This window comes from Rhinoraja longicauda, chromosome 4 (assembly GCF_053455715.1).
Source record: "Rhinoraja longicauda isolate Sanriku21f chromosome 4, sRhiLon1.1, whole genome shotgun sequence".
In the NCBI taxonomy this organism is placed as follows: domain Eukaryota; kingdom Metazoa; phylum Chordata; class Chondrichthyes; order Rajiformes; family Arhynchobatidae; genus Rhinoraja; species Rhinoraja longicauda.
The window spans coordinates 90,305,966-90,330,793 of NC_135956.1; the positions used below are offsets into that span (position 1 = coordinate 90,305,966).

General features: G+C 46.1%; 1 protein-coding gene across 4 annotated transcripts in view; it reads right to left on the bottom strand.

Annotated features, from left to right (window-relative positions):
* The window catches only part of dhx30 (DEAH (Asp-Glu-Ala-His) box helicase 30), a 66,670-nt gene that overhangs the window by 18,505 nt on the left and 23,337 nt on the right, over positions 1 to 24,828 (bottom strand). For all 4 annotated transcript variants that reach the window (XM_078398349.1, XM_078398348.1, XM_078398351.1 and 1 more), the window contains 7 exons: positions 22,636 to 23,469; positions 15,867 to 15,942; positions 12,431 to 12,535; positions 9,953 to 10,128; positions 6,757 to 6,963; positions 4,424 to 4,505; positions 643 to 836 (listed from right to left, as the gene is read on the bottom strand). In XM_078398349.1, coding sequence (XP_078254475.1) covers positions 643 to 836; positions 4,424 to 4,505; positions 6,757 to 6,963; positions 9,953 to 10,128; positions 12,431 to 12,535; positions 15,867 to 15,942; positions 22,636 to 23,469 — 1,674 coding nt within the window. The remainder of the gene's footprint in view (positions 1 to 642; positions 837 to 4,423; positions 4,506 to 6,756; positions 6,964 to 9,952; positions 10,129 to 12,430; positions 12,536 to 15,866; positions 15,943 to 22,635; positions 23,470 to 24,828) is intronic.

The window sequence follows — 24,828 nt, forward strand, 5'->3', positions numbered from 1 at the left end:
GTGGAGGCCAGTTCGTTGGATGCTTTCAAGAGAGAGCTGGATAGAGCTCTTAAGGATAGCGGAGTGAGGGGGTATGGGGAGAAGGCAGGAACGGGGTACTGATTGAGAGTGATCAGCCATGATCGCATTGAATGGCGGTGCTGGCTCGAAGGGCTGAATGGCCTCCTCCTGCACCTATTGTCTATTGTCTATCCAGTCAGCAGAAAGACTATATATGATTACAATCATGTCGACCCACAGTGTACAGATACAGGATAAAGGGAATAGCATTTTGTGCAAGGTAAAGTCCGATGAAAGAAAATCTGAGGGTTTGCAATGAGGTAGATGGCAGTTCAGGACCGCTCTCTAGTTGGTGATGGGATGGTTCAGTTGCCTGATGAAAGCTGGGAAGAAACTGGCCCTGAATCTGGAGGGATATGGTTCAGACTGCGGCACTACAGAATGGCACAGTCATCCAGAATTGTTGATGGAGATGGGCAGCAAAGCCAGAAGCAAAAGTTCTCTTTAAACAGCTGCAAATCACATATCTGGCCAACCTCACAGTTAGATTCAACCTTAGCTGAGGAAATACAATGCCACTCCAGAACAAAAGGTAATTAAAATTCTCCGCGTCTTCACAATGATCTGCTTTCCCTTCCCTACCTTCATAACTTCAGCCCTGTTGAGCAAGCTGTTGACAAATGGATCCCGAGTCAGACAGGCCACAACCATCAGAACGGGGTAGAGACAGCGGAAAATGGATGCCATGACGATTGCTTTAGCTAGCCGTGGGTCAGTGGAGATGTGGGCTAGCCGCTGACCAAGCAAGGTTAGAGATTCATCTGTATCAAGAACCCCTGAAGAGGAAGGAATGGGATGGACATTAGCAAACTTAACACACATCCATTGGACTTAAATTCTGATGATCAACTTCAAGTAACCCTTGTTTTCCTTCTCTCTCCATCCCCTCCTCCGTCCCAGTTCTCTGACCACTCTTACTGCCTCTGACTACATTTTATCTGTTTGCTTTGTTACCTTCTCCCAACTAACAATGATCTATTCTACATTTTCCTAGATCTCCATTCCCTTTGTCCTGTTTTCACACCTTACACTTCCTTATCTATGTACCACCCACTCCTTTGACATCAGTCTGAAGAAGGGTCTCGACCCGAAACATCACCCTTTCCTTCTCTCCAGAGATGTTACCTGTCCCGCTGAGTTACTCCAGCATTTTGTGTCTATCTTCTGATGATCAAGCCTTTGCACTTCAAGCAATAGGAGATAAAATCCACCCAAATGGAACAGACATGAAACTGGTAGGAAGGAACTGCTGGTTTGCACCAAAGATAGACACAAAATGTTGGAGTAACTCAGTGGTCCCGTTGAATTACTCCAGCATTTTGTGCCTATCTTAGGCATGAAACTGAAGCTGGTTTCCCAAGTGTGGTCATTCCTTGTCAGTCCAATATTGCAACTTCCGATGCAATCCCCTGATCAACTAACCCCAGCCTAGCTGGAAGGACTGAGCTTTCACCTTCACTGCCACAGAATCCAGGAGCCCAGTGAGAGATCAGTTCAAGTATAAACTAGGGATCGATCCTCAGTCAGTGGTGGAAACAAGGAACAGCAGATGTTGGTTTACCAAGGAAAGACACAAAGTGCCAGAGTAACTCAGCGGGTCAGTCAGCATCTCTGGGGAACATGGATAGGTGACATTTTTGGTCAGGACCCTTCTTCAGACCAGGGCTGTGGAGTCGGAGCATTTTTGGTGCTGCTGAGTCGGTGTTGAATGCACAAGAAATCACAGAGTCGGAGTCGGGTGTTTTGTGTATCGACTCCACAGCCCTGCTTCAGACCCAGTCTTTTGATTTGGTGCAGTTCAGGTAAATAGCACAATTTATAAAAAGAACTCAATTAAAACAAAACCTTTATTAAACCATATATGTAAACCTTGTCGGGGGTTCGGAGCAAGTTGATCTCTCCCATGGTAGCTGCAGTTATTGAGTTTTAAAAACAGATTTGAAAATTAACTTCAAAACTTTAGAGGTGAGACAACTGGATTAAAAAATTACAGTCTGAAGAAGGGTCTCGACCCGAAACGTCACCCATTCCTTCTCTCCTGAGATTCAGCCTGCCCTGCTGAGTTACCCCAGCATTTTGTGAATAAAGACCCTTCTGTACTGATCGGTAATAAAGAAAGCAAACTCAATTATTTCAAGAGGCGGCACGGTAGCGCAGTGATAGAGTTGCTGCTTTACAGCGAATGCAGCGCCGGAGACTCAGGTTCGATCCTGACTACGGGTGCTGCACTGTAAGGAGTTTGTACGTTCTCCCCGTGACCTGCGTGGGTTTTCTCCGAGATCTTCGGTTTCCTCCCACACTCCAAAGACGTACAGGTATGTAGGTTAATTGGCTGGGTAAATGTAAAAATTGTCCCTAGTGGGTGTAGGATAGTGTTAATGTACGGGGATCGCTGGGCGGCACGGACTTGGTGGGCCGAAAAGGCCTGTTTCCGGCTGTATATATATGATATGATATGATATGATAGGGCTTGCATACAAAAACAGGGATGTAATGTTGAGGCTCTATCAGGCGCTGGTAAGGCCGCATTTGGAATATTGTGAGCAATTTTGGGCACCATATCTGAGGAAGGATGTGCTGGCTCTGGAGAGGGTCCAGAGGAGGTTTACAAGAATGATCCGAGGAATGAGTAAGTTAACCTGTGATGAGCGTTTGTCGGCACTGGGCCTGGACTCGCTGGAGTTTAGATGAATGAGGAAGGAACCTCATTGAAACCTACAGAATAGTGAAAGGCTGGGATAGAGTGGATGTGGAGAGAATGTTTCCACTAGTGGGAGAGTCTAGGATGAGAGGTCACAGCCTCCGAATTAAAGGACGTTCTTTTAGGAAGGTGAGGAGAAATTTGTTTAGTCAGAGGGTGGTGAATCTGTGGAATTCTTTTCCAGGAGACGTCTGTGAATATTTTAACGGCAGAGATACATAGATTCTTGATTAGTATTGGTGTCAGAGGTTATGGGGAGAAGGCAGGAGAATGGGGTTAGGAAGGAGAGATAGATCAACCATGATTGAATGGCGGAGTAGACTTGATGGGCTGAATGGCCTCATTCTACTCTTATTCCTTATGACCCAAAAAATCACCTATCCATTTTCCCCAGAGATGAAAGGCGATGCTGGAGTAACTCAGCGGGTCAGGGTTCCAGAAATGAAACTTCATTTATTTGTTTCAGCATGTCCATCTTTGGTATAATGCGACAAGTGCAGTTTCTTCTTACACATCTTCCCCAGAAATGCTGCCGGACCCGCTGAGTTACTCCAGCATTTTGTGTCTATCTAAGATTTAGAGGGATATGGGCCAAAGCATAGGCAAGTGGGACTAGCTTAGATGGAGCATCTTGGGCAGTCGAGTTGTTTGGTTTGGTTGGGTACAGCTCCATCCAAGACTGCACGAAATTGCAGCGAATTGTGGACACAGCCCAGACCATCACATAAACCAACCTCCCTTCTATTGACCCCATTTATACCTCACGCTGCCTCGGCAAGACCAGCAGCATTATCAAGGACCAGTCTCACCCCGGCCACTCCCTCTTCTCTTCTCCCCTCTCCCATCAGGCAAAAGGTACAGAAGTGTGAAAACACACACCCCCAGATTCAGGGACAGTTTCTTCCCAGTTATCAGACAACTAAATCGCCCTACCACAACCAGAGAGCAGTGCTGAACTACTATCTACCTCTTTGTATGACCCTCGGACTATCCTTGATCGGACTTTGCTGGCTTTACCTTGCACTAAATGTTATTCCTTTATCATGTATCTGTACACTGTGGCTCGATTGTGATCATGTGTTGTCTTTCTGCTGACTGGTTAGCACGCAACAAAAGCTTTTCACTGTACCTCGGTACCTCAATAAACTAAACTGAACTGAGGGGCCTGTTTCTGTGCTGTTTGACCCTTGAGACCTCCATGGCTACAGGACAACTCACTGAGCTATAGACTTCCATTGCCATGGGTTCCTTGTCTTACTTATCATATCATATCATATCATATATATACAGCGCGGAAACAGGCCTTTTCGGCCCACCAAGTCCGCGCCGCCCAGCGATCCCCGCACATTAACACTATCCTACACCCACTAGGGACAATTTTTTACATTTACCCAGTCAATTAACCTACATACCTGTACGTCTTTGGAGTGTTGGAGGAAACCGAAGATCTCGGAGAAAACCCACGCAGGTCACGGGGAGGACGTACAAACTCCTTACAGTGCAGCACCCGTAGTCAGGATCGAACCTGAGTCTCCGGCGCTGCATTCGCTGTAAAGCAGCAACTCTACCGCTGCGCTACCGTGCCGCCCTTCTTCCAACATGCCACTGAAATCTATTGAAACATCCACCTTCTGCAATACATTTCCAATCCCTGGTACTCACCTATCTCTTGTAATATCCGCACAGCCTCATTCACAGCCTTGGGATCTGGACTATTCATCGCCTTGGAAAGAAAATCCGAAGCCTGGAAAAATAAATGCAAGAGGTATTTGGTGGAGACACTACAGACATTTATATTTGCCCAAGTCAACAGCAGCAATCCAGATCCTGGAGGGTCACTGACTCAGTCTCTCGCCCTGTTGTCCACATGCCCTTCCCTCGGGCAGCACAGCTGGTCGAGCTCACTGCCTCACAGAGCTGGAGAGCCGGGTTTGATCCTGACCTCGGGTGCTGCCCCACACAAGTGTGCAAAATTAGAGCACGTGGTATTGGGGGTAGGGTATTGACATGGATGGAGAACCGGTTGGCAGGTAGAAAGCAAAGAGTAGGAATTAACAGATCCTTTTCAGAATGGCAGTGACTAGTGGGGTGTTGCAAGACTCAATGCTGGGACCCTAGTTATTTACAATATATATTAACGATTTAGACAAAGGACTTAAATGTAACATTTCCAAGTTTGCAGATGACACAAAACTAGGTGGCAGTGTGAGCTGCGAGGAGGATGCTATGAAGCTGCAGGGTGCCCTGGATAGGTTGCGTAAGTGGGCAGATGCATAGCAGAGGCAGTATAATGTGGATAAATGTGAGGTTATCCACTTTGGTGGCAAGAACAAGAAGGCAGATTGTTATCTGAACGGTGTCAGACTAGGAAAAGGGGAGGTGCAACAAGACCTAGGTGTCTTTGTACATCAGTCACTGAAAGTAAGCATGCAGGTACAGCAGGCAGTGAAGAAAGCTAAAGGCATGTTGGCCTTCATAACGAGAGGTTTGAGTTTAGGAGCAAGGAGGTCCGACTGCAGCTTTACAGGGCCCTGGTGAGACTGCACCTGGATTATTGTGTGCAGTTTGGGTCTCCTAATTTGAGGAAGGACATTCTTGCTTTTGAGAGTGCAGCGTAGGTTCACAAAGTTAATTCACGGGTTGGCGGGACTGACATATGATGAAAGAATGGATTGACTGGGCTTACATTCACTGGAATTTAGAAGGATGAGAGGGGATCTTGTAGAAACATATAAAATTATTAAGGGATTGGACAGGCTAGATGCAGGAAAAATGTTCCCGATGTTGGGGGAGTCCAGAACCAGGGGTCACAGTTTAAGAATAAGGGGTAGGCCATTTAGGACTGAGATGAGGAAAAACCTCTTCATCCAGAGTTGTGAATCTGTGAAATTCTCTGCCGCAGAAGGCAGTGGAGACCAATTCACTGGATGTATTCAAGAGGCAGTTAGATATAGCTCTTCGGGCTAATCGGAATCAAGGGATATGGGGAGAAAGCAGGAACAGGATACTGATTCTGGATGATCAGCCATGATCATATTGAATGGCGGTGCTGGCACAAAGGGCCAAATGGCCTTCTACACCTATTTTTTAATGTTTCTACAGAGTTTGCACATACTCCGTGATAGCGTGGGCTGCCTCTGGGTGCTCCGGTTTCCTCCCACATCCCAAGGACATGCGGGATTGTAGGTTAATGGCTCTCTGTAAAATTGCCCACTAGTGTGTAGGGAGTGGATGAGAAAGTGGGATAACAGAGAACTAGTGTGAACGGGTGATCAGTAGTCGGCGTGGACTCAGTGGGCCGAAGGGCCTGTTCAAATGCTGCATGTCTAAACTAAAACTAAACTTCCTGACCCCATGTTAGATGATACAGAGCCGTGACGGAACTGGTGTATCTCTTCAAGAACTGTCCCTCCTGTCAAATCTGCTGCTCTGCACTTCTCTTCAACAAAACCTTTGCATCCACTCACGTTGCATGTTACTTCTCAATCTCAAGGTTTAGGTTTATTATTGTACCTGTACTGAGGTGCAATGAAAAGCTTTGTTTTGCATGCACTCCAAAAAAAATCAGGCAATAATATTCATAAATACAATCAAGCAAAACTCGTACAATAGGCAGAGCAAAGGGGAAAACAGAGTTCAGAATATAGTTCTTAGCACCCCATTTCCTTTTTAAAACCCTTAGTTTTATTAGCCTCTAGACTTTTTAGACCAAAACCAATTATCCTCCAAACTTGTATGTCTTTGGAGAGTGGGAGGAAACTGGAGCACCCGGAGAAAACCCACGCAGTCACAGTGAGAACGTACAAACTCCATACAGGCAGCACCCGCAGTCAGGATGGAACTCGGGTCTCTGGCAGCGCAAGGTAGCAACTCTATCGCTGCGCCACTTTGCCCCCCTCGTAGTTAGAGCCTCTTAAATTCTTTCAGGACAGTTTGAACGATTTCAATCTTTAAAGGGGGGCAAACTGTGCAGAAATTAAAGTATCAACACGTACCGTGATGTCAGGAATGTGGACCTTGGACTGGACTATGATATTCTCCAGAGGTGTGCGGAGTATTTCTGGGATCTGGAAGTCATCCATCTTCTCCAGCCTCTCCCTGCTGAAGAGGTGATAGGCGTTCCCCGGCTGGCAGCGGCCCGCACGCCCTCGACGCTGCTTCACGTTCGACTTGGAGATCCACACCGTGTTGAGACACGAAACCTGTAGCCGAAGGAGGAGAGGTAGAAATAACCTCCAGCAATTTGCACGCTAACCCCTTGCGGGTGTCACCCATCGTCAAACTTTCACTGCTGCCATATTGTGCTGCAGATTAAACATTCTGCATTATAGCAACTGGCAGAGAAGGGCACATTATCCTTGGCACAGGGAGTTCCATCTGATACAGACCCAGCTTCAATTCTTATTTTTACCTCGTAGAGTCATACAGAACAGAAACAGGCCCTTTGGCCCAGCTTGTCCATGCCATCTAAGATGCCCCATCTAAACTAATCCCATTGGCCCATATTCCTCTAAACCCTTCCTACCCATGTATATGTCCCAGTGGCTTTTAAACGTTGTACCTGCTTCAACTACCTCCTTTGGTTGTTCGTTCAATATACCCACCATCATTTGATTGAAAACGTTGTCCTCAGGTTCCTATTGAATCTTTCCCCTCTCACCAAAACTCATGTCCTCTGATTCGTGATTTTTCTATCCTGGGTAAAAGAATCTGTGTGCTCATCCTATGTATTCCCCTCATGATTTTATACACCTCTATAAGTTCACCCCTCAGCCACCTGCGCTCCAAGGTATAAAGTCGGAGCCTGCCCAACCTGTTAAAAGTGGGTTGTGATGTTCACTCTCCATTTCTCGGTGCCCAGTTGATTGTTTTTACAACCATGCAGCTCATTTAATGAGGTATTAAATGCCACCTACACTTGCTTGCGATCAGAGTAACATGCAAGTGTTTTCAGAGTTTGTTTTACGATAAAGGCCTCAAATAGACAATGTACCCGATACATTTACAAGGCGGTTGTGAAGTCAGATTACTACACTTTCGGTCCTGTCCACAATTGCTTTAGAACCATAAATCTAGAGGGTTTTTTTTTCAGTTTGGAGACACAGCTCGGAAACAGGCCCTTCGGCCCACCGAGTTCGCACCAATAAGCGATCCCTGCACACTAGCACAATCCTACACACACTAGGGACAATTTACCATTATACCAAGCCAATTAACCTACAAACCTATAGGTCTCTGGAGTGTGGGAGGAAACCGGAGAAAACCCACGCAGGTCAAGGGGAGAACGTACAAAACTCCGTACAGACAGCACCCGTAGTCAGGATCGAACCCGGGTCTCCGGCGCTGTAAGGCAGCAACTCTACCGGTGTGCCATCGTGATACGGCAGAGATACCCAACTTTAGTTTGTGTAGTTGCCATGGGGACTCAGAGGCAGGAATGAGTCCCACCATTCACGTTGTCACTGACCCCAATTCATCTGCTTTGGCCAGTTCCTCAAAAACTGGGATTAACCTCAAATTGAAAGCTAAATGTAAAACTTTACTTGACTCACAGGGGATCAGAGTAACATGCAAGTGTGTTTCAGAGTTTGTTTTACGATACAGCAGCAAGCAAATTACCTGGTCATTTTAACATTACTCTGCAAATCCTTGACTGCCATCATTTCCTACATTAAAGCAGTGATTACATGTAAAAATGCTTGACAGCGTCCAAAGTGCTTTCGGATTCAACAATATAAATGGAGGTCCCTCCTTTCCCTTATTTCTCCTTGACCAAAACATGTTTTGCAATTTATCCTTTACTAAGACAACCTAGTTTACACTAATCTGTGAAACCCTTTGGATCTAATCCATATCCGAACGTCTTTCTACTTGCGTTCCTTTGCAACATCTTGGAAAGGATATCATCTCCTACACCTCAGGTGGAATTTATGATTGCCGTAAACAGGAGCATCATTCACTGTTTCAGCAATATATCCCACGGCTTTCCTAGTCCACTGGATGGTTCAGACTGCTGTAAGCTTGACCTGGTTTACAAGTGCCCCCTGTTGTGTGACTGAGGAATTGTCAGAAAGCACATTCAAATTAAGGTTTTATCAGATCATATTGATTGGGTGGTGCTAATACAGAATTTGATTCTGCAAAAAAAAGACAAAGTGCTGGAGTAACTCAGCGGGTCAGGCAGCTTCTCTGGAGAACATGGATTGGTGACGTTTCACAGATGCAGGAATAACTCAGCAGGTCAGGCAGCATCTCTGGAGAACATGGATAGGTGACGTTTCACAGAGTGCTGGAGTAACTCAGCGGGTCAGGCAGCATCTGTGGAGAACATATCATCATATCATATCATATATATACAGCCGGAAACAGGCCTTTTCGGCCCACCAAGTCCGTGCCGCCCAGCGATCCCCGTACATTAACACTATCCTACACCCACTAGGGACAATTTTTACATTTACCCAGCCAATTAACCTACATACCTGCACGTCTTTGGAGTGTGGGAGGAAACCGAAGATCTCGGAGAAAACCCACGCAGGTCACGGGGAGAACGTACAAACTCCTTACAGTGCAGCACCCGTAGTCAGGATCGAACCTGAGTCTCCGGCGCTGCATTCGCTGTAAAGCAGCAACTCTACCGCTGCGCTACCGTGCCGCCCTACACGGATAGGGACATCTCTTCAGAGTGATTGTGGTGGGGGAGAGAAAGTTGGAGGGGCAGGACAAAGCCTGGCGAGTCATAGTCATAGCGTGATACAGCGTGGAAACAGGGCCTTCAGTCCAACTTGCCCACACCGGCCAACAATGTCCCAGCTACACTAGTCCAACCTGCCTGCGTTCGGTCCATATCACTCCAAACTTGTCCTGTCCATGCACCTGTCTAACTGCTTCTTAAACGTTGGGATAGTCTCAGCCTCAACTACCTCCTCTGGCAGCTTATTTCATACACCTACCATCCTCTGTGTGAAAAAGTTACCCTTTAGATTCCTATTAAATCTTTTCTCCTTCACTGTAAACCTATGTCCTCTGGTCATCCAAAATCAAAACAGGGAACTGATTTTGAATGATCAGCAATGATCATATTGAATGGCGGTGCTGGCTCGAAGGGCCGAATGGCTTACTCCTGCGCCTATTTTCTATGTTTTTATTCTATATAATTGAATAAGAAAAATAGCAATGAGTAAGCTAGATTACCTTTGTCCTGAGATCATAGCGTTGCTCTTTGTGACACCCCGTGTCAACGACATGTACAATATCATCAATAGTTATCGAAGTCTCTGCAATGTTTGTTGCCAGCACTATTTTCCTCATTCCAGGTGGTGACTGTTTGAAGATCTCTTGTTGGTCCATTACAGGAATGTTGGAGTGAACTGCGAGGAAAAAATGGCCCGCACTCAAACACTTGTCACTTGGAAACATTTTCCTAAGTTCATGAGTTGAGTTTAATTTAGTTTAGTTTAGAGATACAGCGCAGAAACAAGCCTCTCGGCCAACTGAGTGCGCCAACCAGCGATCCCCACACACTAACACTATCCTGCACACACTAGGGACAATTTACAATTATACCAAGCCAATTAACCTACAAACCTGTACGTCTTTGGAGTGTGGGAGGAAACCGGAGCACCCAAAGAAAACCTACGCGGTCATGGGGAGAACGTACAAACTCCGTACAGACAGCACCCATGGCCAGGATCGAACCCCGATTTCTGGCCCTGTAAGGCAGCAACTGTACCGCTGCACCACCCGTAAGCAGTTATCAGGCAACTGAACCATCCTACCAACAACTAAAGAGCAGTCCTGAGCTACTATCTACCTCATTGGAGATCCTTGGACTATTTTTGATCGAACTTTACCTTTACTTTATCTTCCACTAAATGTTATTCACATTATTCCCTTTATCATGTATTTGTACACTGCGTATGACTTCATTGTAATCATAGAAACATAGAACATAGGTGCAGGAGTAGGCCATTCGGCCCTTCGAGCCTGCACCGCCATTCAATATGATCATGGCTGATCATCCAACTCAGTATCCTGTACCTGCCTTCTCTCCATACCCCCTGATCCCTTTAGCCACAAGGGCCACATCTAACTCCCTCTTAAATATAGCCAATGAACTGGCCTCAACTACCCTCTGTGGCAGAGAATTCCACAGATTCACCACTCTCTGTGTGAAAAAAAAGTTCTCATCTCGGTCCTAAAAGACTTCCCCCTTATCCTTAAACTGTGACCCCTTGTTCTGGACTTCCCCAACATCGGGAACAATCTTCCTGCAACCCTCTAAGAATTTTGTAAGTTTCTATAAGATCCCCCCTCAATCTTCTAAATTCCAGCGAGTACAAGTCGAGTCTGTCCAGTCTTTCTTCATATGAAAGTCCTGCCATCCCAGGAATCAATCTAGTGAACCTTCTCTGTACTCCCTCTAAGGCAAGAATGTCTTTCCTCAGATTAGGAGACCAAAACTGTACGCAATACTCCAGGTGTGGTCTCACCAATGCCCTGTACAACTGCAGCAGAACCATGCATTGCCTTTCCGCTGACTGGTTAGCACGCAACAAAAGGTTTTCACTATACCCCAGTACATGTGACAACAAACTAAAACCCCAGTACATGTGACAACAAACTGCAGCACGGTGGCGCAGCGGTAGAGTTGCTGCCTTACAGCGAATGCAGCGCCGGAGACTCAGGTTCGATCCTGATTACGGGTGCTGTACTGTACGGAGTTTGTACGTTCTCCCCGTGACCTGCATGGGTTTTCTCCGAGATCTTCGGTTTCCTCCCACACTCCAAAGACGTACAGGTTTGTAGGATAATTGGCTTGGTAAATGTAAAAATTGTCCCCAGTGGGTGTAGGATAGTGTTAATGTGCGGGGATCGCTGGCCGGCGCGGACCCGGTGGGCCGAAGGGCCTGTTTCTGCGCTGTATCTCTAAAATCTAAAAAAAAATCTAAACCAACTAACTATAAGTTCGTAAGTCATTGGAGCAAAATTAATTCATTCGGCCCATTGAGCCGACTCTGCTACTCAATCACAGCTGATCTGTCTTTCCTTCTCAACCCCATTCTCCTGCCCCCTCCCCCTATTGTACATTGTGCCAAAAGCACTTTTAAAGTGTTTCAGGTATAATAATTGCTTTGAAGTTCAGTAACAGGTTTCACGCAAAGTAAGCTGCTCTGAAAAAACCACAGTGAGTCGAAAGATCAATCTTGGCTTTTCTCTTTTGTAAAAGTCTATGGGGATGCTTAGCGTAGTTTAGAGATACCGCATGGACACTGGCTTTTCACCCCCACTGAGTCCACGCCGACCATCGATCACCCGTTCACACTAGTTCTATGTTATTCCACTTTCTCATCCACGCCCTACACACTGAGGGCAATTTTAAAGAGAACAATTAACCTCCAACCCGCACGTCTTTGAGATGTGGGAGGAAACTGGAGCACCTGGAGCAAACCCATGTTGTCACAGGGGGAACGTGCAAACTCCACAGAGACAGCATCCTGGGATGCTGCCTGACCATCCGAACTACTCCAGCATATTGTGCCTTTCCTTGGTAAACCAGTATCTGCAGTTTCCTTGTGTCTACTTTATAATGTTTGCTGGCGGTGACTGGGTGTAAACCGAGGGGCATTCATGTTCAATCCAAACACACCGTGGGTTTGTGCAAGCACTCACCAGGTAAAATGACACAGTTTTCTTTTCCAGTGGAAAGACGTTCCTGGAGCCTTTGTTGAACCCCTTTTATCTCTTGCCAACCCGGCAAGAAACACAATATTCCCCCTAAAAATCAAACAAGAGTTAGTTAGTTAGTTAGTTAGTTAGTTAAAAGCAGAATGAAAGTCTGGCTTCCATCAGCTTCACCTCTTCAATCAATTTCATTGCATTCTCTTCATTCAAGATAGCAAGCGTTTCAGTACTATGTTCAAGTGGTGGTTCTTTGATAGCACAAGCACAGCACTCTCAATCTTACAACACAAAGTGCTCTTGCTTCACTTAGCAGAAATTCACTATGTTATTGAATAAATTCCTTTCTCAAGATACAACCCAATATCACAGCTACAACCCAGTGCAAAGTTGAAGCCTTTTGCGCTGTGCGTGTGCTCGATACGAACAGCTCACATACTGATGCAGCTTAGGTTCACTAGGTTAATTCCCGGGATGGCGGGACTGACACGATGAAAGAATGGGTCGACTGGGCTTGTATTCACTGGAATTTAGAAGGATGAGAGGGTATCTAATAGGAACATATAAAATTATAAAAGGATTGGACAGGCTAGATGCAGGAAAAATGTTACCGATGTTGGGGGAGTCCAGAACCAGGTGTCACAGTTTAAGAATAAGGGGTAGGCCATTTAGGACTGAGATGAAGAAAACCTTTTTCACCCAGAGAGTTGTGAATTTGTGGAATTCTCTGCCACAGAAGGCAGTGGAGGCCAATTCACTGGATATTTTCAAGAGAGAGTTAGATTTAGCTCTTAGGGCTAAAGGAATCAAGGGATACGGGGAAAAAGCAGGAACAGAGTTCTGATTTTAGATGATCAGCCATGATCGTATTGAATGGTGGTGCTGGCCTGAAGGGCCTCCTCCTGCTCCTATTTTTCTACGTTTCTATGCTTCTTATTAATACACTGTCCGGAAACACAGTGTCAGTACAGACAGGATTATATAAAGCCTCATGCCAACCTTCAAAATCACTCTGAAGGGTCTCGACCCGAAACTAGGAGCATCTTCTCTCCTAGATGCTGCCTGACCTGACCAGCATTTTGTGATACCTTCAAAATCACCCTGATAACCCAAAAGCTTTACACTGTACCTCGGCACACGTGAATATAAACTAAACTGAACTGAAATTAAACTGATGAGGAATCAAGAACGAGACACAGGGTATTGAAACTGTAAGGGGTAACTGTGACTGAACTGGGTGATAAGGTGGTGGTGGCGGCAGAAGAAATGGGTAAATGTTCTTGGATTGGTTAGTTTCTAATTCAATTCGTGCAATTTTACATTCTGAAAACAGAAAAAATGACAACTGAAACAAACGCTTGGTGGAGACCAAGTTGGACCCTGCCACAGATTCTTAACATGAGTGTCATTGTGAGAGGGAAGGCAGAAATTTTCTGGATGGAAAAACATCATAATCCCAACATTTTACTTTCAAGTCAAGACTCTTGACTCAAGTCAAGAGCCAAGGGGTACTGATTATGAATGATCAGGCATGATCACATTGAATGGCGTTGCTGGCTCGAAGGGCCTACTCCTGCACCTATTGTCTATTGAGTCAAGAGTGTTTTGTCATGTGTTTTCCGAAACTGAACTATGAAATTCTTACTTGCAGCAGCACAACAGATATGTAAACATAGTACTCTCTAAAACACATAATAAAGACAGAAATATTCAGCATATATAAAAACAGATCAATAGACTGTAGTAGTGCAAAGTGAAAAATAATGTCCCCAAGTCTTTGTAGTTCGGAGTTTATTTAGAGGTTGTAGTGTTTAACAGCCTGATGGCTGTAGGGAAGAAGCTGTTCCTGAACCTGGACGTTACGGTTTTCAGGCTCCTGTACCTTCTTCCCGATGGCAGAGGTGAAATGAGAGCGTGGCCAGGGTGGTGTGGGTCTCTGATGATGCTGGCTGTCTTTTTGGGGCATAGAATGATACAGCATGAAAACAGGCCCTTTGGCCCAACCCTGCCGACCAAGAGGCCCCATTTTAAACTAGTCCCATTTGCCTGCATTGGCTCATATCTCTCCAATGCTTTCTAATCCATGTACTTGTCCAAATGTCTTTGAAATGCTGTCATTGTACCTGTCTCAACTCCCGCCTCAGGCAGCTTGTTCCATACGCCCATCACCCTGAGTAAAAAAAGTTGCCTCTCAGGTCTGTATTAAATCTTGTCCCTCTCACCTTAAATATACGTCGGCTTGCTTTTGATTCCCCTACCCTGTGCATCCACCCGATCTATTCCCTTAATGATTTCATACACCTCTATAAGATCATCCCTCAGCCTCCTGCGCTCCAAGAGATAAAGTCCTAGCCTGCTCAACTACTCCCTATAGCTCAAACCCTCAAGTCCTGGCAACATCCTCGTAAATAATCGCTGCGCTCTTTCCAGCTTAGTCATCGAGACTTACAGCATGGAAACCGGCCTTTTGGCTCAACTTGCGCACACCGGCCAACATGTCCCATCTGCACGAGTCTCACCTCCCTACATTTGGTCCATATCCCCCTAAACCTGTCTTATCCATGTGCCTGTCTAATTGTTTCTTACATATTGGGTTAGTACCCTCAACTACCTCCTCTGGCAGCTCGTTCCATACACACACCCCCCTTTGCGTGAGAAAGTTATCCCTCAGGTTCCTATTAAATCTTTCACCACGCACCTTAAGCATATGTCCTCTGGTTCTCGATTCCCCTACTCTGGGCAAGAGACTCTGTGTGCTTACCTGATCTATTCCTCTCATGATTCTGTACACCTCTGTAAGATCACCCCTCATCCTCCTAGGCTCCCAAGGAATAGAGTCCTCGCCTGCTAAACCTCTCTCTAGAGCTCAGGCCCTCAAGTCCTGGCAACATCCTCAATAGCTTAATGACATCCTTCCTATAGCAGGGTGACCAAAACAAAACACAGTACTCCAAGTGTGGCCTCACCAACATATTGTACAACTGTTACAATCCCAACTTCTATACTCAATATATAGGAACAAGGCACTGCAGATGCTAGTTTACACCAAAGATGCTGGAATAACTAAACAGGTCAGGCAGCATGACTGGAGAAAAAGAAGGGTGACGTTTTGGGTCAGGACTGATAACGGCCAATGTACCTAAAGCCTTCTTGACCACACCAATGTCCCTGAGATGTCACTTTCAGGGAACTATTGCCTGTACTCCTGGGTCCCTCTGCTCTTCAACACTCCTCAGAGCCCTGCCGTTCACTGTAAAGGCCCTGCCCTGTTTTGACTTCTCAAATTGCAACACCTCACACTTATCTGCATGAAACTCCATTGGCCATTCCGCAGGCCGCTTAGCTTTGAGAACCATCGTCACTATCTACAATACCAACTACAGAGGATGAGGTGCTGTTCCTCAAAGCAAAAGCAGGTTTTTCTTACCAGGTTCAGCGTGCCTGTCAATATGCATGATTGTGTTAGTGATCAAGTCTAGGTCAGGGCTTGGATCCTCCTCGTCCTGTCAGATACCACAAAACAATAATAATTATTATTACAGACAAACATGATACACAATTGTCCCTAATAAGATCCCGACAGGCCTTCCAGAGGTGCTGTGGCCACGGTTCCCGCACATAAGACCCGAAAGCTCATAGGGCGGTTCAGTTCAGTTTAGTTTATTGTCACGTGTACCGAGATACAGTGAAAAGCTTTTGTCGCGTGCCTACCAGTCAGCAGAAAGACAACACGTGATTACAATCGATCCATTTAGTCCATAGATACATGATAAGGGAATAACATTTAGTGCAAGGTTAGATCATAGATAAAGTAAGAAATGTTGCTGTAGGAATCGAGATTTAAGAATGTGGAGCGATTGTAGTATGTGATTGTAGATCTGCTTCTGTGGTTAGCCCGCAAATAGTCGCCTGAGTTGGTTGCCATTGGGTATCAGGAGGGAGCCGCTGGAGACATCAGACGTGAGAAGTGGGCCAGTCGCCGGGTGAGCTGGGGCAATGCCTCCAGCGCCTTCGAGGTCGGCTGCAAGAGTCTCCCCCCATTGGTGTCCACTTAGTTTATTTTAGAAATACAGCGCGGAAACAGGCCCTTCAGCCCACCGGGTCCGCGCCGACCAGCAATTCCCGCACATTAACACTATCCTACACCCACTAGGGACAATTTTTACATTTACCAAGCCAATTAACCTACATATCTGGAGGTCTTTGGAGTGTGGGAGGAAACCGAAGATCTTGGAGGAAACCCACGCAGGTCACGGGGAGAACGTACAAACTCCGTACAGACAGCACCCGTAGTCGGGATGGAACCCGGGTCTCCGGCGCTGCATTCGCTGTAAGGCAACAACTCTATCGATGTGCCACCGTGCCACCTTGAGGTCTTGGGCACTCAAAGGTGCATTTTTGTCACAGGCGCACTACACAGTGAAATTCTTTTTGCAGAGATCACACATCCACGAGTCAGCATATTTTGGCGCCTTTTACAAAAAGGCCAAAGTCCGCACGATCAATGTACTGGAGCAAGTCCCGATCCAGGCGAGCCCCAGGCTACTGCAGGGCCTCCTCCGTCGCCCTCGAACAGCATGGTCCACCAACCCACGTCCCTCTCCTCTCCTCGCCCACGCGACCGTCTCTGTGTCCTGGGGAGGGGTGCTTCCTGCAGCTGACCTTGAAGGTGCTGGAGGCAACCCTCTGCCCCCGCTCCCTCTACCCCCGGCCTACTCCTCGTGTCCGTTGTCATGAATGGCTCCCTTCTCCTCGGCTCTCCAGTCTTCAGGGCCAAGCTCAGCGGCTTTCGAGCTTCTCCCAATGAGACCCCACTTCAGACTGAAGACAAGACCCTACTCCAGCATTTTGTGTCTATCTTCAGTGTAAACCAACACCTGCAGTTCCTTCCTATACATATCCCATATTACTCACTGATCAATGTTGCTTACATTTTATAATTTAACATAAAAAATGTAGTCATAACTGAAATAAAAGCTTCGAGATTTCAAACGCCAACTTCTATTAAAATCTTTTTATGGATCGGTGACGTTTCAGAGTGCTGGAGTAACTCAGCGGGTCAGGCAGCATCTGTGGAGAACATGGATAGGTGACGTTTCACAGAGTGCTGGAGTAACGCAGCGGGTCAGGCAGCATCTGTGGAGAACATGGATAGGTGACGTTTCACAGAGTGCTGGAGTAACTCAGCAGGTCAGGCAGCATTTGTGGAGAATATGGATAGGTGACGTTTCACAGAGTGCTGCAGTAACTCAGCGGGTCAGGCAGCATCTCTGGTGAACATGGATAGGTGATGTTTTACAGAGTGCTGGAGTAACTCAGCAGGTCAGGCAGCATCCCTGGAGAACATGGATAGGTAGTGCTTTGGGTCAAAACTCATCTTTAGACTGATTGCAACCTCTGCAGAAGGGCCCCAACACGAAAATTACCTATCCACCTGTTATAACACTTGTTATCAGGCAACTGAACCATCCTTTCACCAACTGGAGAGCTATCCTCACCTACCATATACCTCATTGAAGTCCCTCGGACTATCTTTAATCAGACTTTACTGGACTTCATCTTCCACAAAACGTTATTCCCTTCCTCCTGTACACTGTTGACAGCTTGATGGTAATTTTGTAGTCTTTCCACTGACTGGAGAGCACTCAAAATAAGTTTTTCACTGTACCACGATACACGTAACAATAAACTAAACCATCCATGTTCTCCAAGGATGCTGCCTGACCCGCTGAGATTCTCCAGCACTTTGTCTCTTTCCTTGGCAAACCAGCGTCCGCAGTTTCGTTTCTAGATAATAGGAGGAAAATTAGGCCATTCGGCCCATCAAGTCTACTCTGCCATTCAATCATGGCTGATCTATCTCTCCCTCCTAACCCTATTCTCCTGCCTTCTCCCCATAACCCCTGACACCCATACTAATCAAGAATCTATCTCTGCCTTAAAAATATCCACTGACTTGGCCTCCACAGCCTTCTGTGGCAAAGAATTCCACAGATTCATCACCGTCTGAGAAAAGAAATTCCTCCTCATCTCCTTCCCAAAGGAATGTCCTTTAATTCTGAGGCTATGAGTCCCAGAGTCTCCCACTAATTCTCTAGTCCCAGAGTCTCCCACTGGTGGAAACATCCTCTCCACATCCACTCTATCCAAGCCTTTCACTATTCGGTAAGTATGCCCACAAGCTTTCATGAGGAGTTACCACTGTTACCATCATGGTACATTCTTCCCATTGGTCTTATCACATGGGACGTGTGGAACTGTAACTACATGTCCTGTACAACTGCACCAATGCTACCCCTGGCCTTTAGTAGTTAATCATGATGAAGGCACCCTTTCCCTTGTTATTTTTATTAGGTTTACTGGATTTCTAATCAATAAAATCCTGCTCAGTTTTAGGTGGAGATTTTATTGATTTGAAATCCAGTAAACCTAGTTCAATATTTTCCTGGAAAAGGACTGAAAGCTTACACATTGAGGGGCCACGGACGTGATTTTCAGTATGAATGCACACAAGAAATGCAGAACATCACGATTGTTAAGTGTCACAGTCATACAGCACGAAAGCAGGCCGCCCAGACCACTCCTCCATTCCAACCAATGTGCCTCATCTAAGCTAGTCACAATTGCCTGCATTTGGCCCTTATCCCTCTAACTATTTCGTATCCATGTACCTGTCCAAGCATCCTATAAATGCTGTTGTATTATCTGTCTCAACTACCTCCGCTGGTAGCTCATTATATATACCCAACACTGTTACCCACCATTCCCAAATAGTGAAAGGCTTGGATAGAGTAAATGTGGAAAGCATGTTTCCACTAATGGGAGTCTAGGACCAGAGGACACTTACCTTTAGAAAGGAGATGAGGAGGAATTTCTTTAGTCAGAGGGTGGTGAATCTGTGGACTTCATTGCCACAGACGGCTGTCAATGGATATTTGTATGGTGGAGATTGCCGGATTCCTAATTAATAAGGATGTCAGGGGTTATGGGGAGAAGGCAGGAGGATGGAGTTGAAAGGGAAAGATAGATCAACCATGATTGAATGGCGGAGAAGATTTGATGGGCTGAATGGGCTAATTCTGCTCCTATCACTTATAACTACACTCTGAGCAAAAATGTTGCCCTCAGGCTCTCATTAAATCTTTCCCCTATCACCTTAAACTTGTGTTCTCTGGTTCTTGATTCCCCTACCCTGGGTAAAAGACCCTGTGCATTCACCCTATCTATTCCCCTCATGATTTTATACCTCCCCTTAAGACCGCCCCTTGGCCTGGTGCATTCCAAGGAATAAAGTCCTAGCCTGCCCAATCTCACTATAGATCAGGCGCTGGAATTCTGGCAACGTTTTCCTGAGCTTTCGCTGCACCCTATCCTGCTTAATGACATCCTTCCGATAGTAGGGGGATCAATACTGAACACAATACTCCAAATGCAGTCTCACCAACACCTTGAACAACTGTAACATAACATCCTAACTTCTATACTCTACATAGACATAAAGTGCTGGAGTAACTCAGCGGGTCAGGAGGCATCTCTGGAGAAAAAGGGTGGGTGACGTTTCGGGTCGGAACCCTTCTTCAGACTGAAGCTGGGGGGGGGGGGTCGGGGGGAGACTAAAGACAGGAAAAAGCCAGAATCACAGGGGGAGCAATTCCTCTCATGATTTTGTACACCTCTATAAGATCTCCCCTTTTCCTCCTGCGCTCCATGGAATAGAGACCCGGCCTACTCAAGCTTGACAATATCTTTCCTATAACATGGTGCCCAGAGCTGAACACAGTATTCTAAATGCGGTCTCACCAATGTCTTATACAACTGCAACATGACCTCCCAACTTCTATACTCAATACTCTGACTGATGAAGGTCAAAGTGCCTAAAGTCTTTTTGACCGCCTTATCTACCTTCAAGGAACCATGCACATGCACTCCCAGATCCCTCTGCTCTACAACACTCCCCAGAGGCCTACCATTTACTGAGTAGGTCCTGCGCTTGTTCGACGTCCCAAAATGCAACACCTCACACTTCTCTGTATTAAATTCCATCAACCATTCCTCTGCCCACCTGGCCAATCGATCCAGATCCTGCTGCAATCTTTCACAGCAGTCTTCACTATCTGCAAAACCACTAACTTGTGTATCATCAGCAAACTTGCTAATCTTGCCCTGCATATTCTCATCCCAATCATTGATATGGATGACAAACAGTAACGGGCCCAGCACCAAACCCTGAGGCACACCACTAGTCACAGGCTTCCAGTCCGAGAAGCAACCTTCCACCATCACCCTCTGCTTCCTTCCAAGGAGCCAATTTACTGTCCATTCAGCTATCTCTCCTTGGATCCCATGGGATCTAACCTTCCAGAGCAGCCTACCATGCGGAACCTTGTCGCACACCTTACTGAAGTCCATGTGCACATCTACAGCTTATATTTCGCTTGGGTAGCTTACACCCCAGCGGTATGAACAGTGACTTCTCCAACTTCAAATGGCTCTTGCTTTCTCTTTCTCCATCCCTCCCCTTCCCAGTTCGCCCACCAGTCTTACTGTCACCGATTTCATTCTATATCTGTCCCGCCCACTCCCTTGACATCAGTCTGAGGATGGGTCTCGACCCGAAACGTCACCCATTCCTTCTCTCCAGAGATGCTGCCTGTCCCGCTGAGTTACTCCAGCATTTTGTGTCTGTCTTCAATTTAAACCAGCATCTGCAGTTCTTTCCTACACATGTATATGAAGGAACTGCAGATGCTGATTTGGTCAGAAACTGCAGATGCTGATTTATAGCGAAACTGTATACTCAAGACCCTGACTGATGAAGGCCAATGTACCACTTCTCTTAAACATTGAAACACCACACGTCAGCATACATCAGTGCTAGGAATGTTCAATCTCAAGTTCTTTCATCACCAAATTAGAATGAATCAAGCCCTATTCTTCAAAAGAAGCAAAACAAAATTGAAATCCTGGTCCATCTTGTACACCAAGGGATGAATGAAAAGCAGAGGATGACTTCAGATGTCCTGGCCCCACTATTCTTTCCCAATCTACAGCACCCAAAGGCAGATTTGCTGATCATTATTTCACTTCTACCAATAAAAAAAATCCATCTATTTCTACTGGCTACAAGATATTTGGGAAACAGAAACCAAGATACTTCAATGTCTCAAAACATCAAGGGTGGCAGAGTAGCACAGCCGGCAGAGCTGCTTTACAGTACAAGAGGTTCAGGTTCCATCCTGTCCAGGTGCTATCTGTGTGGAATTCGCATGTTCTCCCTGTGACCACATGGGTTTCCTCCAGGAGCTCCGGTTTCCTCCCACATCCCCAAAACATACAGGTTTGTAGGTTAATTGGCCCTCTGTAAATTGCTCCCAGCGTGTAGGGGCTGGATGGGAAACCAAGAATTAGTGCAAATTAGTGATCCATGGTCGGCATGGACTCGATGGACCAAAGGGCCTTTTTCCAAGATGTAGAACACAGAGTGCTGGAGTAACTCAAAAGGTCAGAAAGCATCTCTGCAGGACATGGATAAGTGATTTTTTTTGGCCTCGGGTCCCGACCCGAAACATCACCTATCCCCATCCTCCAGAGTTGTTGCCTGACCTGCTGAGTTACTCCAGCATTTTGTGTTCGACACAAGGTTCAAGCATCAGCAATTCCTTTATAGCGCCGAAGCCAGGCGACTATCCGTGTGCTGGTCCCAGAAGTGGATCTGCTATCATTCATTACAATCGCTCCACTCTTTTAAATCTTTATATGTCTTGCCCTAAACATTACATCCTTTGGCTTGATTGTAATCATGTATAGTCTTTTTGCTGACTGGATAGCATTCAATAAAAGAGCTTTTCACCGTACCTCAGCACACGTAACAATAATAAAAATCAAAACCACTACTTCTAAGCATTATCTTTCAAATAATCAATTCAAGTTGATAAGACGTACACAAAATGCTGGAGTAACTTAGCGGGTCAGTCAGCATCTCTGGAGAAAAGGTACAGGTGATGTTTTAGGTTGAGACCCTTCACCAGACTGAAGAAGGATCTCAACCTGAAACGTCGCCAATTCCTTCTCTCCAGAGATGTTGCCTGTCCCGCCGAGTTACTCCAATACTTTATGTCTATCTTCGGTGTAAACCAGCATCTGCAGTTCCTTCTTACAAAATCATTTCAAGTGTACTTGTTAACCTAACCACTTACTCGATTGAGATGAATTGTCTTCTTTTGCCCCAGAATGGGCAGAATGTCATCGAGGTAATAGTCCTTGACTGGGTACATGAAGCCTGGTACAGTCACCACGGGGCAATCCCCGTAGTACTCTGATATGCGTTCCGTGTCGCTGGTGGCACTCATCAGGATGACCTTCAGCTCGGGGTTGGCCTCCAACACATTCTTCAGAAGGATGAGCAGGAAGTCAGTGTTGACATCCCGTTCATGGACCTCGTCCACGATGATGTGGCTAACACCTTCCAGCGAGGGGTTGCCTTGCATTTTCTTCAGGAGGATGCCGACAGTGCAGAACAAGAGAGCCCCTCCCCGGGTGGGTAGCATGCTCTCCAGCCGCACTTGGTAGCCCACGTTCTTCTTGAGGGCTGGACCCATCTCGTAGCCCACCCTCTGGCCCACGGACACAGCACTGATGCGCCGGGGCTGGGTTATCAGTATGTTGCAGCGAGCTCCTCGCTGGTCCAGGATGAACCTCTCCAATATGAACTGTGGGATCCTGGTGGTCTTCCCACATCCCGTTGCTCCCGATATGACCACAACTCGATTTTCCTCAATGGCAGAGATGATCGCTTCCTTGTGAGAGTCAACGGGCAGTGGCTTGAGCCTGCCTGGCCTGGATCTGTTCCAGTGCCAGAGCAATCTCTGGTTGATGCGCTCCACCTCTCCGTGTGGCATTGGGACATAAGCATCTCCTGTGATGGCATCACGAATCATGTCAAAGTTAGACTCTGGATCCACAGACTCCAGGTCACGGCTGATGGGCCTGAGCTCAGAGTCATAGAGGTCAGTTGTTGTTTTCACTGCGTACTGTGGGAGAAACAGGGGAAGAAAGTGGAGGAAGAACAACAATGTCAGCTGCATTTCTCTGCTTGCCAAGAATATTCTAAAGATGTCACAGAAAATGCAAAAAAAATGTAAAAGGTAATTTATAAATTTTCTATTCATTCCCTCTGGTTGCCCAAGCTTGGTTCAAATAAGTTTGTTTTGTTTTTAAAGATACAGCTTGGAAACTGACCCTTCGGCCCATCGACTCCACGCTGACCATCGATTACCTGTTTATACTAATTCGATGTTATCACACTTTTGCATCCTACACAGCAGGGGGAATTTACAGAATTTACCTACAAACCCCCATGTCTTTGAATGTAGGAGCAAACCAGAGCACCCGGTGAAAACCCACAGTCACAGGGAGAATGGACCTCATCTCCTTCCTAAAAGAGCATCCTTTAAATCTGAGGCTGTGACCTCTAGTCCCAGAGTAGAAACATCCAAGCCTTTCACTATTCTGTAAGTTTCAATGAGGTCCCCCTCTCATTCTTCTAAACTCCAGCAAATACAGGCCCAGTGTCGACAAACTCTCATCATTGGCTAACCAACTCATTCCCGGAATCATTCTTGTAAACCTCCTCTGGACCCTTTCCAGAGCCAGCACATCCTTCCTCAGATATGGTGCCCAAAATTGCTCACAATATTTCAAATGCTTCTCAGTTACTCTTCCAAAATCATAGGGAAAATCAGTGGTGCAGCAGGTAGAGCCAAAGACCCAGGTTTCATCCTGACCTCAGATGCTGTCTGTGTGAAGTCTGAACCACGTGGGACTCCTCCGGATGCTCCGACTTCCTCCCACATCCCAAAGACGTGCGAGATTGGAGCTCAAACCAGCATCTGCAGTCCTTTCCGCACAAGATTGTAGGTTAATTGGCCTCTGCAATTTGGCCTTTGTGTGTAGGAAGCAGATGTGAAAGTGGGATCACTGTGAGATCACAAGTGAGAAAGTGGGATAACACAGAACTAGTGTGAATGGGTGATCAATAGTCAGCGTGGACTTGGTGGGCTGTTGGAGCAGTGTCCATGCAGTCTAAACAAAACTCCAAATTTTTAAACAGGTCTAACGAAAGTGTTCCTGCAAACTTCAATGCTGCAGGCGGAATAGCCCAGCATCTTTGAAGCACTCTACAGTCGAAAAAAATGTTTGCTATGGTTTTTACACATAGTATGGAAATAACTTGCTCTGGTGAAACAAGTTTCTTTGCAAAGAGCTTTCTTTTTCTTTGCAAAGAGCTTTCTTTTAAGGTTGGATTAAAGATAATCCGAGGTCCTAAAGTGAGGTAGATGGTAGGCTGGTTTATCAAATACTACTTTTGCATAAGGAAGACTGCTTTTACT